Raw genomic sequence first — 14994 nt, 5'->3', positions numbered from 1 at the left:
TGTGACATGGCCAAGGCATTCCATATCAGCTCTTGTCACCTATCTTCTTTGCTTTGTATACCATGCTTCTCTTAATGCAGTCTAGTGTCCTAGTTTTAGCCTACTTAGCATTAGATTCTTTGACTATCATATACTACTGACTCTCCAGAAGATTATTCTCCAAGAGAGCCCCAGAACTTTTTTATACATTGCCTAGCAACACTTCCCCATATCTTGTATTAGTAAAATTGGTTTGGGGAACCCAGTGCAGAATTTTGGCTTTGGACCAGTGTTCTAGCCCTAAGATCTTTTTGAACTCAGACTTTGTCCATTCAATCTGCTAAATTCCTCCAAGCTCTTTATCATTTACATATGATAGGCATATTAATCTATATCTTGATCCAATTCATTTATGAAAAATGATTCCTAAAGTATTCCACTAGAGACCTCTCTGTCCATTTGGCCTTCTTATGGGCAGCTACATGGTGCAGTGAGTAGAGCACCAGCCCTGAATGCAAGAGGACCCAAGTTCAAATCTGGCCTCAGACACTTACTAGCTATGTGACTTTGGGCATGTCATTTTACCTTGCCGGCCTCTTATCCAGGGCTATCTTCATATCTGGCCACTGGACCCAGAGGGCTCTTCAGGAAAAAAGTGAGACTGGGTGACCCAGAACAGCAACCCTTCACTCAAATCCAATTCAAGTGCTTGTCATGGCATCACCTCTTCAAGAACAAAGTAAAAATATCATATACATACCAAGGCAAAATAAGTCCAGTGAACATTTTCCTCCATAACCGATTCAGGAACCCCTATATAGCACAGAAACTGAAAAAGGCCAAGATTCTTCTGACTAAAGGGATGAAAAATTAAATGCTAAAGACTTAGCACAGAACAGAATGAGGAAATAAGGAAAGCATGCTTAAGCACCTACTTCAGTATCCAGTACTGAATAGATTAGCTATCCTCCCTGACTTCATGTCACCTGCAAATTTGACAAGCATACTATACTATCTATGCCTTCATTCAAATCAAATGACAACAGAATCAAAGAAAGATTTCAGAGACACTTCGCTTGAGATTAATCTCCCTGTTGACATCTGGACCTGTAACTAGGTCTCCAACAAGAATTTTTTTTTTAGGTTTTTACAAGGCAAATAGGGTTAAGTGGCTTGCCCAAGGCCACACAGCTTCCAACAAGAATTTAATACTGATTAAAATACCTATTATAAATTCATGCAATAGAATACTGATCTTGGAGTCAGAAAGATCTGTCCCTAAGTCCTATTTCTGGAACTAACTATATGACTAGTTCAATTACTTAACTGTCTGGTACTTCAGTTGTCTCATGTAGAAATATGAGCACTTATAGTAGTATAATGTAGATATAATACCACCTATCTCAGAGAGTAGTAAAGTTCAACTGTTTTACTAACATTTAAAATACATATAAAAATCAATTGAAGTTATTGTTACATAAATACTTAGACACTTTCATAAGGCTGGGGTTTACACATGAGTACAACTAACTTATCTTCTGCTCCAAATGAAACAAGACATTACACACTTATTACACACACAAACACACTACCTTTTTCTGTCCCTGGTAAGAGAACAAGCAAGCTTTCAGACCCTGGACCCCACAGAATAATGGACAATAGATTGGGGGAAAAGGTAACAAAACCATGGCCAGAAACCAAACATGAATTTAATAGTAAGAATTTTCCCCAGGCTTTCTCAAAACTATCTTCCCCATCAATTGAAATTATAAATACAGGCTTCTCAGCCAAAAGGAATTCCCCTTTTAAAACTACTCAGACATTTCCAAGATAAAAAAAAAAATATGAAAAGATTCAGGTTTTCCACACAGACCACTGGAAGTTGATTGGGCAGTTGGTTTGTTTTTTTTTTTCCTTTAGTCTCCTTTCACATGCCAAGATCTTAAAAGAGATTTCTTTCTGATGTTGAAAAAAAGAAAAGACTTCCCACTGCAGTGTCTGTCTTTTTTAGTTCCTTGTTTTGTCTGGATTTTTAAAGATTTAGTAGGCTAGAGAGCAGAGGCTACAAAACCCCAATATAGTACCTGATAGTTCAGCTGAACAAATCAAACATATAACTAAGTGATGTAAAGAATGCTCCAAGGGGAAAGAAGGGATCCAGTCTTAGGAGCTCTCTGATAAAATTCATCAGCTAAGGACTCTAACTAAACTTTTGAGAGACAGAACCCACAAAGGGACCCAGTGAGGCAGTTCTCCTACTCAAGGTAACCTGGAAAAGAGCAGAAAGGCTCTGCTCCCCAGGATCTGAGAGGCAGCCTGCCAGAAGGGTGGCCCGCCAGAGCCAAAGAACTTCAGCCTCCCGGAGTCATCCCCAGGGCGCTGGGAGTCTCAGCTCACAGCAGCGGGGGAGTCTCCTGAGCTGCACCCCGAGGAGCACGGGGCACAAAGTGGGGGAACAGCGGGGGACCTCTGAGAGCCCAGCCCTCAGGGCAAACAGCAAGCAGCATGGTCTTTCCCCAGCCCTGATCCAGGAAACAGAAGCAGGCAGAGCCAGTAAGCAGGAGCCCCCAGGGCATGAGCCCATTGAGCTGAGGGAGGGGAGTGAAGAGAGAGACTGCAGAGCTCTGTCCTCTGCCTCTGGAACAGGACTCTGGGGCTCTGACCACATTCAGATCCTGATCCCAGTCTAGGCCCCCCCATAGAACAACAGGGCCACCCCAGCTCAGCCCCATGGCAGAGGGAGGTGCTTATGGTCATTCACAGACCAAGAGGGAGGACAGAGCCTCACACACTGAGACCCTTGTGGGAGTACCCCAAAAGCTCAGGAAGCACCCCTAAAACCAGGCCCAGGCTGGGAAAATGAGCAAGCAGAGAAACAAAAGGAAGACTATTGAGAAATATTTTGCAAATGAGCCCAAGAAGGATCAAAATACTCAGTCTGAAGATGAGGAAGCACAAGCTCCTGCATCTAAAGACTCCAAGAAAAATAGAAATTGGGCTCAGGCTATGACAGAGCTCAAAAAAGACTTTGTAAATCAAATGAGGGAGTTGGAAGAAAAACCTGGGAAAAGAAAGGAGAGAGACGCAGGAAAAACATGAAAATGAAGTCAGCAGCTTAGTCAAGGAAATCCAAAAAAATGCTGAAGAAAATAGCAGGCTAAAAACCAGCTTAGGTCAAATGGATAAAACAGTTCAAAAAGTTATTGAGGAGAAGAATGCTTTAAAAAGCAAAATTGGCCAGATGGAAAAAGAGATAAGAAAACTCTCTGAGGAGAACAAATCCTTCACACAAAGAATAGAATTCAGGGAGATTGATGAATTTACCAGAAATCAGGAATCAATACTTCAAAACAAAAAAAAAATGAAAAATTAGGAGAAAATGTGAAATATCTCATTGAAAAAACAACTGATATGGAAAACAGACTTAGGAAAGATAATTTAAAAATTATTGGAATACCTGAAAGTCATGATCAGGAAAAAAGCCTTGACATCATTATCAAAGAATTACTACAGGAAAATTGCCCTGATATTCTAGAAGCAGAGGGCAAAATAGAAATGGAGAGAATCCACCAATCCCCCAGAGAAAGAGATCCCAAGAAACCAAACCCTACGAATATTATAGCCAAGTTCCAGAACTCCCAAGTCAAAGATAAAATATTACAAGCAACCAGAAGGACACAGTTCAAATATTGTGGAGCTGCAGTCAGGATCACACAGGACTTAGCAGCAGCTACATTGGAAGCTCATAGGGTTTGGAATACAATATACCGGAAGGCAAAAGAGCTTAGAATGCAGCCAAGAATGAACTACCCAGCAAGGCTGAATGTCCTCTTCCAGGGAAAAAGATGGACTTTCAATGAACCAGGGGAATTTCAAATGTTCCTGTTGGAATGGCCAGAGCTGAACAGAAGGTTTGATCTTCAAACTCAGGACTCAGGTGAAGCATGGAGATTGGAAGAGAGGGGGAAAATATGAGGAACTTAATGAGGCTGAACTGCATGTATTCCTGCATAGAAAATGACACTGATAATACTCATATGAACCTTCTCAGTTAATAGAGCAGGTAGAGAGAGCTTTTATAGTTGAAGCACAGGAGAAAGCTGAATTCGAAGATAAAATATGCTGTAAAAATGGAGTCAATAAAAAGGGAAATGGAATGGGAGAAAGAAAAAGGAGGGGGGAAATAGTCCAAGATATTTCACATAAGTTTTTTTTATTACAATGAGCTATTGCAATGATATGGAAGTGGGGAGGCAAGGGGGAATGAGGGAACCTTTGCTCCCATCAGAGATGGCTAAGAGAGGAAACAGCATATATACTCAATGAGGTATAGACATCTGGAGTAAGAAGGAGCGGGGAGCAGGGGGAAGGGGTGGGGATGTGAATAAAGGAGGAGAGGATGGACCATAGGGGGTTAGTGGCCAGATATAACACATTTTCTTTCTTACTTCTCGCAAGGGGCTGGGATTGGAAGGCCTGCCCAGGACCACAGGGCCAGGTGGATTCTGGGCCTAAGGGGTGGCATGGGGGTTCAGGGCCTCTTGGCCCCAGGACCAGGGATCTGTCTGCTGCACCACTCAGCGACCCTACAGCAGAGTCAGAGTGAAAGGAAAGAGAAAATAGAGTACATGGTAGTGGAGAAATAAGAAAGGAGGGAGTTACGATCAGCAATGGCAATGATGGAAAAATAAGGAAATAACTTTTGTGATGGACTTATCATAAAGAATGAGATCCACCCATGACAGAGTTGTTGGTGTTGGAACAAAGACTGAAGCACATTTTTTGTTATTATTATTTGGGGGAGGGTGCAGGTCAAGTGGGGCTGGATGGCCTGCCTGGGGCCACATAGCAGGGTGATCTTTGGGTGTCTGGGGCCAGATTTGAACCCAGGTCCTCCTGGCTCAAGGGCCAATGCTCTGTCTGTCACCCAGTCACCCCTACTATTATTACTATTTTATTTTATTTTGGGTCTTTTTTTCTTTCTTTTTTTTTGGTTTTTGCAGGGCAGTGGGGATCAGGTGGCTTGCATGTCACATGGCTGGGTGATTATTGGGTTTCCAAGGCTGGATATGGACTTGGGTGCTCGTGGCTCCCGGGCTGGTGCCTCGTCCATTGTGCCACCTGGCCATACCTACAATTATTACTATTATTTTTTTTATTTTAATTTTTTTCTCTCCCCTTTACCTTTTTCACCCAAGCAAGTCTATCTATATTCATGGGGGAGGAGGGGTATTTTGTTTGCTTGTAAACAAGAATATTTTATTAATATAAAAAAACATTTGTACAAAATTAGAATAAAAAATAAATTAAAAAAATAAAATAAAATGGGGGGAAAAAAGAATGCTCCAAGGGGCAGTTAGGTGACCCACCCTGGAGTCAGGAAGGACCTGAGTTCAAATCCTAACTCAGAGCCTTAATACCTTAGCTGTGTGACCTTGGGCAAGTCAATTAACTGCTTTGCAAAAACAAAAAACAAAACAAGAATGCTCCAGCACTCTGAGGCTTGAAAAAAAATAATCCAAAAATAGTCTTCATGTCAACCTGGATGTGAATCTCTAGCGAAGTGTCCCAGGGATCTTGCCTTGATCCTATTATCATTTTATTTGAATGAAGGCATAGATAATATGCTTGACAAATCTGCAGATGACACGTAGTTAGGTAGGATAACTAATCCATTGGAGCACAGATTCAGAATCCAAAAAGGTTTGGATAGGCTACAAAAGATGGAAAGAGCTTTAATAACAACTAATTTCTAGTCTTCTCTTTTGAAAAAATTAGTTATAGCCCCTTAGCTTCCAGTTTTTTTTGCCAGCACCAAAGAGCTAAAAATTAAGGGAATGTCCATCAATGGGAAATAATTGACTAAACTATGGCAAAAAGATAAAATGGAAAAATTTTGTGTTGTAAGAAATGAAAGGGATGGTCTCGGAGGATTCCAGGAAGATTTGTATAAACTGATTAAGTGAAGTTGGCGGAATCAGGGGAGCAATTGTCAAGATTGGAAAGTAAGATTGTCAAGACAAACAACTTTGTAAGGCTTCAGAAGCTGATCAATGCAATGACTAACCATGATTCCAAAGAATTCATGATGAGCCATGCTACCTGCCTCCTGAATGAAAGGTCATAGTATAGATTGAAACATACATATTTTTTTGGATACAGTCAGTGTCAGAATTTGTTAGGTTTTACTAGCATGTTTGATACAAGGGGCTGTCTTGGCTTTTCCTTTTCAATAAGAGGAAAGAGAGATTAAGAAAAGGGGAGGAAAAAATATTTTTATTCATTAAAAAAAGTAAAATTTAATTTTAAAAACTCAATTGCATAAATACAAGCAGGATATTTGGCTAGACCATTTATAGAGAGGGGAAAGGGTGAGGGAAAAAGACTTTTAGTGGATTACAACATTGATATGACTATATGATGTACAAGTAAAAAAAATAATGCTAACTGAGGCTATATTAATATAAGCATAGTATCTAGATGGAGTCAAGAAACTTGTTTAGCTTGGTCACAGAAGGCAAAAACAGCAGCAATAGATTTTTAGTTCAATATAAGGAAATATGTCCTAATTATTAGAACTGGGTAAAAAAAATGAGATGAACTGATTCACAAGGTTCAGCATAACTGTCTTGAAAGCAAAAACTGGATAATCATCGTCTGGAATGTTAGGCATGGACAGGGATATGCACAGTCTCTGAGAACTTTTCTAACTAAGAGACTTAATATGATACCTTTAGAGGTCAATTTCCATGCATAGGACAAAATCAAACCAAAGACAAAATCATCCATTTTAAAGATCAGTCTGTATTTCTGACAGGGAGAAGGAGGCAAGAAAGTATGACAAGCTTAGATTAAACCATTCTACATCTTGGAAAAAAGAATTCAAGAGCTGTCTCTCACTACTAATGAGTCAGCAGTACCTTTATCTACAAAACACAATATGTTAGAAAGTCTAGATAAACAAAATTACCAAAGAAATTTTACACATATCAGATGTCAGATAACTCAAAGATTTAGTTCACCTGACCCAAGGAAATGTAACTCCAGTAAAGACACATGATAAATAATTCTGGAAGTTAAAGTCTTAGCATTAACTCTACATAAAGTTTTTACATGCACAGAGGGAGAGCAGCAGCAAAACTAAATGGGATCCTTTTTGGCTAAACTCTGCTCAGGGCAGGTGGAATAATGATAGGCTTTTGCCAATCTGTTCAACCAGTAAAACCTTAGCTAAAGCACACTGAAGCTCAGGAATACTGAACTCTAAGTAGGGAACTCTCTTTTTTGGTGTTTACATAACAGGCCCAGAATGATTCACATTCCCTGAGATAAATTCCTCACAGAGATAAAGATGGCTCAAAGTTTCTTTGGCCTTTATTAGCCTCATGAATAAGCCTGACAAATTCAAGGTTTGCTCAGCTTGGAAGGAAGGAAGGGAGGAGGGGAGAGATGGTTTGACTGGCTTTGCTTCAAAGTCTACTACAGAAGGCCTTCTTATTAAGTTGGAGGGATCCCCAGGTTTCAAATTCATCTGGGTGGAGGTAATAGTGGAATTCTCAAAAAAGAATTGAGTTCCAGAAACACAACTACATTTAGAGAGTAAGAGGAGAAAAAGGAACCAGGGAAAAAAGAGAAGGAATTAACATTGAAAAAAGTACCAGAGGCCAAGAAAGAGAGAGAGAGAGAGAGAATCAAAAAGAAAGGGGTAATTAAAAATGTCAACAGTTGCAGAAAGGTCAAAAAAGACAAGGAAAAGTATTTTATATCTGATTATTAGGAAGTCCTTTGTGACCTTTGATAGGGCAGTTTCATGAGTAGTGGGGCTCAAAGGCAAATCTTCTGGGGGTTAATGAATGAGAGAATGGGTGATAAGGAAATGGAGACAATAAGCATAGACTTTGGTTCTAGAAGTTTGACAGAGAAAGAGATAAATAGAATGGCAATTTGAAGAGACAGACTAGTCAAGCTAAAGGTTTTGTTTTGTTTTGTTCTCAAGCTAATATACTTGCTAAGACAAGGGAGATGAAGGCAGGAGAAGGAAAAACTAAAAAGGATAGGGAGGTTGGGATAGTACCAACCATAATAGATAGCTAAGGGAACAAGGTCCCACATTACACAAGAGGGGTAGAGGTTCTGAACTAGATATGAAGGTGGATAAGGAAGCAGGCATTGTATAGTTTTGACTTTCTCAATAATGCAGGAGGCAAAGTCAGCTGCCAAGTATGAAGGAGAGAAGTCAAGATGAGGACTGCTGTGCTTGATCAAACCCAAGCATATTTCAAACTAATCATAGCCAGCTACAAGATTTAAAAAGCCATCTATAAGACACCACACTTGCACTTGAGTCAGGAGTTCTTAAACTAGACTCTAAGAACTTTTTTTTTTAATAATTAGATGACTAGATTGCAATCTAATTGGGTTTTTTTTTTGGTAAGGCTCTATGTTTTATCTTATATATTTAAAAATAATCTGAATAGAAATCTACAGGCTTTAACAGACTGCTAAAAGCATCCATGATCCACACAAAAGAAGTTAAGAATCCATGATCTACACTTCCTTCAGGACCCATATAAAATCCTCCCTTCTACAGAAAGCCTTTCCCAACCCTCTTTAGTCCTGGAACCTCCAGGATCTCCAAATGATTCTGTCTATATTTTATTTTACATAGTTGTTTGCATGTTTTCTTGTCCATTGGATCAGGACTATTTTGTTATTGTGATGGTGGTGTTGGCTGCTTTACTTTTCTTTGTATTCCTAGGGTTTAGCATTGTGTTCAGCACACAGTAAGAGTCTAATAACTATTTATTGACTGAGTCATGTTTCTACCAACAGCAGTCACTGATTGGTAGACCTTTATAATCATTTCAAAAGTCATTTCTCAAGCACCATGGGGTAGCCAGTCCTATTGTAAGCACCAAGGAGAGATAGCAGAATTAGTAAAAAAAAAAAAAAAATCATAGCTCCTGCCTTCAAGGATAAAACTTCTCTGTACCTCAGTTTTCCCAACTCATGATTTGCATCATGGATACAGAGTGACTGAGAAGACTGATATTTCATAGGTCTCTTTCATTTGGTGGCCACAGAAGGTACAATAGGAAAAAGAGGGTAAAGAAACAGAATTATATTTTTCTTCTCTCCCCCACCAAAAATTGGAGAGGGAGGGGAATTATTTTTTTTCTTTTGAGTCTGACTTCACAATGATTTCTCCAAATAGGAGTAGAGGAACTTTTGTAGCAAACCTACCTTCACCTCTTCCCAAAAGAACACACTTGAAGATTTTGAAGCGGCCACTAATCACAGTGACCAAACACACTAAGGCACCTGAAGAGCTGAAGTCATCTGCTGTAGGGAGAGTAATTACTGTGAAAAGTGCAGGTCCCTGTAAATGGCCCAAGAATCCAAAAACAAAGTAGGCCCATCTGGCCTCATCAATATTTGAAGAGCCACCTGCTATGGGAAAAACACCTTCTTTGACAAATGAGCATCTGCCTTCTTTGATGCTTTGAAGTCAGAGGAGAACAAGTCATTCTTGTCCAGCATGGATTACTTGTGGCTTCAGCCTGCTGCCTCAGGCCTTGCCATTTGATCCAGAAACAGAAAGCCTAGATATTTTAGTAAACTAGGGCAATGTTTTCAGTGTGTCGAGATATATGAGTGTCTTGTGAAGACCTCATTGGTATGAGGCAGCAGGCCAGGTTTCCCCCACATACCGCCCCTCTCCCACTTCCAGATTTGCCCTTGGATTGTTAATAAAACTGATCCTGACCCTGTGTTCTATTAGCACAAGTTAAAACTATTTTTTGAGCCTGTCAAGCAATAAACTATGTTTGAGTTTATTAATAATAATAATAATTTATTTTCAGTTATGAACAACCCCATTTGGGGTTTTCTTGACAAAGGTACTAGTGTTTCCTTCTCCAGGTCATTTTACAACTGAGGAAACTACAGCAAAACAAGGTTAAGTGACTTATTCTGGGTCATATAGCTAGCAATTGTCTGAGACAGATTTGAACTCAGGTCTTCCTATCTCTTAGTCCTGCCCTTTATCTTTTATACCACTCAACAGTTTCATTCCAAAGAGAATCATTCTTGATTTAACACTAGTGTTTTCGAATCCCCTTTGATTGGTTGTTTATTTTTTTTCACTACAATCATTATATCCATGCTTGAACCCCACTCTAAACACTCCCTCAAAACAAAGAAACATATCTAACAAAACTATTTATAATAGATTCTAATTCAAATGCATCTCCTAAGAAGAGGAAAGTGTTCTTGGTTACCCAATTTTTTTAGAATGGGGTGGTTCACTGTGATTAATCAGAGTTTAACTGAGGTAGTCTTTGGAATACTTTTAACACTTTTATGAACTAAAAATTTCCCAATGATAACAGTTGCCACCAATATGAGATAATGGGAAGGGTAATCAAGTAGTTTTTGAAACTCAGATTCGAGTTCCCGCTCTGCCACTGACTTGCAGTACAGCTAAATTGCTTCCTTCTCTGAGGCTCAGTTTCCTGATACGGGGAAAAATGAGAAGGGAAGACTAATACTGGCAAGTCAAGACAAATCACTAAACTAGGAAAGAAGCATCAGACAAGGCAGATACAACAAAAATTGGGGAGGGAGGGGAATGATTTTTTTTCTTTTGAGTCTGACTTCACAATAATTTCTCCAAAAGAGGAGTAGAGAAGCTTTTGTAGCAAACCTACCTTCACCTCTTCCCAAAAGAACACACTTGAAGATTTTGAGGTGTCCACTAATCACAGTGACCAAACACACTAAGGCACCTGAAGAGCTAAAGTCATCTGCTATAGGGAGAGTAATTACTGTGAAAAGTGCAGGTCCCTGTATATGGCCCACAGATATCTAGGATGTGTGTACATATTAACAGGTCATTTTAATCTCAGCATTCCACACATGATTGTTTTCAAGCACCCTAGAAAGTGATCAAGTCAGGGATTCTTCAATATTTTGGGGAAATGACAAATGCTTTCTTCTCCCCATCCCCAACTCTCACCCCACAGGGCTGCATCAAGTAAAACTGACTTTCACCTTTCCATACCCAATCTACCCTACTCCTAAATTTATAAGAAATTAATTCTGAGCCAGAATAAAAATACTGACAATAATGTATTTCAAACCTTCCAAATCAAGGGGAATCCCACATATCCCAGACAATTAGCATGCAAAATTTAGGGATGACATGTAAGACCACCAAAAAGGCTCCCCAGCCACCACCAACAACCAACTACGAATTCTTCCTTAAATCTATTTAAACTTTGACTAACACCTTTTGAGGTAATTGTTCCCACAGAGAAATGTATTTGAATTCCAACTCCAACTGTAACTAGTGGCCCTGAGCAAATTCCTTAATCTCATGGAGCCTCAAATTCCTTAATCTCATGGAGCCTCATTTTTCTCATCTAGCATATAGGGAGATAATAGTGTCTACTTCCTCAAAAAGGTTGTGGGAATCAAATGATTATATACATACATACATACATATATATATATATATATATATTAAGGGTTACATAAAACTCAAAGTGTTATACATGTAAGCCTTTTTGCAAATTTTGCAAAGTAATACTGGTGCTAAAAAGATAAGCCTTTACCACATCTAAGAAGCATCAAAAACATTACCATATGTAATTCAAATCCCTCTCTTTCTCCTCAAGTTTGACTCTATTTCATTGTTCATCTGTAAGATCTATGCAAGATATATGTGTATGTGCCTGTGTATATGTGTATACATATGAAATCGTAGCATATATGTATAAATATATAAATGAAATTGTAATATATATATACATTCTATACATATTCTTCTAGATATTATATTTATATATAATATATGATTATATCTATTCCCCACATTGGAGGCCATGAAGAGCAATTGGATATAGAACCCAAAGAGTTGGTACATATACGGGTGCTAATATAGAGAGACAAAGATAGAGATAGATGTTGATATATATATGGACATATGCTAATATGTACATTCATATGGATGCATGACATATATCAAAGTTTATGTGAGTGTAGATATATACATACAGAATGCATATCTTTATATATAGATATGCTCTAAATGTATTTATGTATCATTCTGTATGTGTATAAATATACTCACACAAACTCACACAAGCTATATTAAATATCATATATCCATATCAATATTATGTGCATGTATCAAAGCCTAGACAATGGGCATTTTCATGCACTTGGTTTTTCTTGTGTATATAAGCAAAATATTTTTCATATATTTGTGCTATAATGAAAAGAATGCTGAATCTGTAGTCAAAAACCTGGGTTCAAATTCCAGTTTTGCTTCTTACTACTAGATGAGAACACTGAAGTCCAAAGAAAAGAAATGATTTCTCTCTCCAGGCTTCAGTTTTCACATCTGTAAAAAGGGGGATGTTCAAACTAGGTGTACTTCTGATCCAATCCAGCTATAATTCTATGACCTCATGACTGTTTAAGAAATTCTGCACTGTTCCAAGGTTTGATGCAATTAGAACAATTTCATGCACAAACAAAAGCAGCTGGAAGACCTCATATCTATAGGTAACTTACTCCATATGTTCTCTTCACAGCACCCTCTCCACAGGAGAAATAAACACCTTTGTCAAGCAACATCAAGCATCAAAGGAAATTAAACTTTCATTTTATGTCTGACTTTGGTATTCATTCTAGTCCTGCCTTTTATGGTTTTATAGACTTTATCCACATCTTCTCTTAGACTGTCTAAAAGTCAAGTCAATCCTGAAAACTACTAAAATCTCTAGGACAGACACATGAAAAATGATCTGCTGCTCAAGAAAGTAGTGATTAGGGACGGCTAGGTGGCGTAGTGGATAAAGCACGGGGCCTTGGAGTCAGGAGTACCTGGGTTCAAATCCAGTCTCAGACACTTAATAATTACCTAGCTGTGTGGCCTTGGGCAAGCAAGCCACTTAACCCCATTTGCCTTGCAAAAACTAAAAAAAAAAAAAGTAGTGATTGATTATGTAATACAGGACACAGGCCCTGGGAAAATTTTCTGTTCTTAAAACTATGTAATGGCATACAGGGTGTCCCAACAATCAGTCCCTAAAATTTGGGATCCAGTAATTAAGAATTGTTGTACAGTCTCTCCTCCAACACTAAAATGAAAGCCTGGCTTAATGATATATCCTTAGAAGTTCTCTGATGCATATTTTGTGCCCCAGGAAATTAAGGGGATCCAAACTCAGCTACCCATCCAAATCCATTCATTCTGAAAAGTTTATCCAGCTCTGTGTTATGGATTCACAATACAAAAATAAGAAAGTTTACTCTCCTGGAGCATCTAAATTAGTACAGTGACCCTAGTAACTGCACTGTAAATGAGAATCTAAGTGCACAGGAAAGGCAGCGGGACCTGGATTTGGTAATAAATCCCGCAGATTACACCGCACATCTGGCTGCCGCCTCATCCTAAACTGTCTCTTCTGTGGGAACCCAGAGGCATACATTTTTCGAACAAGGCTTTACTCATTCACCACAAACCTCTGCTGGATGGGCCTCATCTTTTTTCCCCCTCCAAAGAAACTTAAGATAGAAGCAGAGACCCAAGAGGTGGAGCCAAAAGTTTCAAATATCCTGGCACGGATCCTATTAAAAGAACCACGACGGGGAAGTGGCCCGAGTCTCTTACTGTCTTATTGGTGTCTTGTTAGTTTCCCCTCCCCTTGAATCGCAAACTTCTGTGTTCACCAGGAGAGAAACAAAGAGATCTCAAGGAAAGTGGCCTCATTTCATCAACTTCAACACAACATCCATCCCCGATGACAATCCCTCCCAGGGTCGGGGTCGGGGGCTTCGGGGGGCGCGTGGATGGCATCTCTCCCAGATTCCTGGCTTTCCGGGCTGCGGGACCCAACCTCGCCCTAGGACTTAGCCTGACTCTGTAAACACCCCCCCCCCCCCCCCGAGACCGTGTTAACGGGAGGAAGGAGGAGAGAAATGGCGGAGCGAGGCTACAATGTATCCTTCCCACATCCTCCTTCGGACTTGGGGGTCCTGTTTGGTCTCCGACATGGGTCCAAGCTGCGCCGCTCCGGCTCCAACGGGACGGTCCCCGCCTCCCGGGGCTGCGGTGGGGGGATCCCAGGTGTCAAGGGGACTCTGCCGGCGGAGGCGAGGCGCGCGTGAGGGAGCTGCCCCCTCCCCGGCTGGCCCCGGGGGCCGCGCTGCTCCCCGCCCCGGCCCGGCCCGGCCCGCCTCCTCCTCACCGTGCTGTACATCAGGCTGTCCGGGTCCCCGGGCTCCGACAGCTCGCTGAGCTTGCGATCCCAGTGCAGCAGGTTCTGCTCCCCGCTCTCCAGCACCTCCATGGCGGGGCTGGCCCGGCGCCCGGGGGACGGCGCCTCGGGGTCAGCGCCTTAAGCCTCCAAGCGGGAAAGGACCCCGGCCGGGCTCACTGGACAGGGGAAAGTGCCCCGCAGCGGGGCGGCAGGCCTCGAGGTGGGGACGCCCCTCCGCGGCGCGCTGAGGAGGGGGCGGCTCATCCCCGGAGGATTCCCGGCCCGGCCCGCAACATCCTCAACTTTTCCACAGCTGGTCCAAACTCGGAATTCACTCCCTGCTCCGGGCACCGGCTCCGCCTCCTCCTGGAGAGACAGCCAATCGAGTTATGGATCCCTAGAGTCGACCCAATCGGCTGCCGGCTCCTTCTCTTCGTCCCTCCCACACGGGCGGAGAATGAGGGCGCTCCCCCGCCCCGACTCAGGAATGTGGGAGGGGATTCCCGATTTAACGTCACTGAGCAGCACCTCCTCCGGGAGCCCCAGCCGAGGGGTGGAGTTTTTCACTGAGGGCCAATGGAATGCCCCGATCCGGGGGTAACGGGCAGGAAAGAAAACCACTGGAGACTGGGAAGCTTCGAGCCAAGGGCCAATGAAATAGGGACAAGAATACATGTTTTTAAAAAGAAGTGGGATGAGCCGTGCTTCCGCTCGAAGGAGCCTAAACCGGCAAGGGAAAGCTTCA

At 41.2% G+C, this 14994-nt stretch overlaps 1 protein-coding gene across 1 annotated transcript in view; it reads right to left on the bottom strand.

The window, feature by feature from the left end:
- Positions 1–14548, bottom strand: part of CREB3L2 (cAMP responsive element binding protein 3 like 2) — a 171284-nt gene extending 156736 nt beyond the window's left edge. Inside the window, exon 1 of the mRNA XM_074193596.1 lies at positions 14238–14548. Within this exon, the coding sequence (XP_074049697.1) occupies positions 14238–14339 (102 nt within the window). The 5' untranslated portion in view covers positions 14340–14548. The remainder of the gene's footprint in view (positions 1–14237) is intronic.
- Positions 14549–14994: the final 446 nt, after the last annotated feature.

Source organism: Macrotis lagotis, chromosome 7, assembly GCF_037893015.1.
Source record: "Macrotis lagotis isolate mMagLag1 chromosome 7, bilby.v1.9.chrom.fasta, whole genome shotgun sequence".
NCBI lineage: Eukaryota > Metazoa > Chordata > Mammalia > Peramelemorphia > Peramelidae > Macrotis > Macrotis lagotis.
Note: the sequence above shows the minus strand (reverse complement) of the source record. Positions and strands in the feature narration are given on the sequence as shown.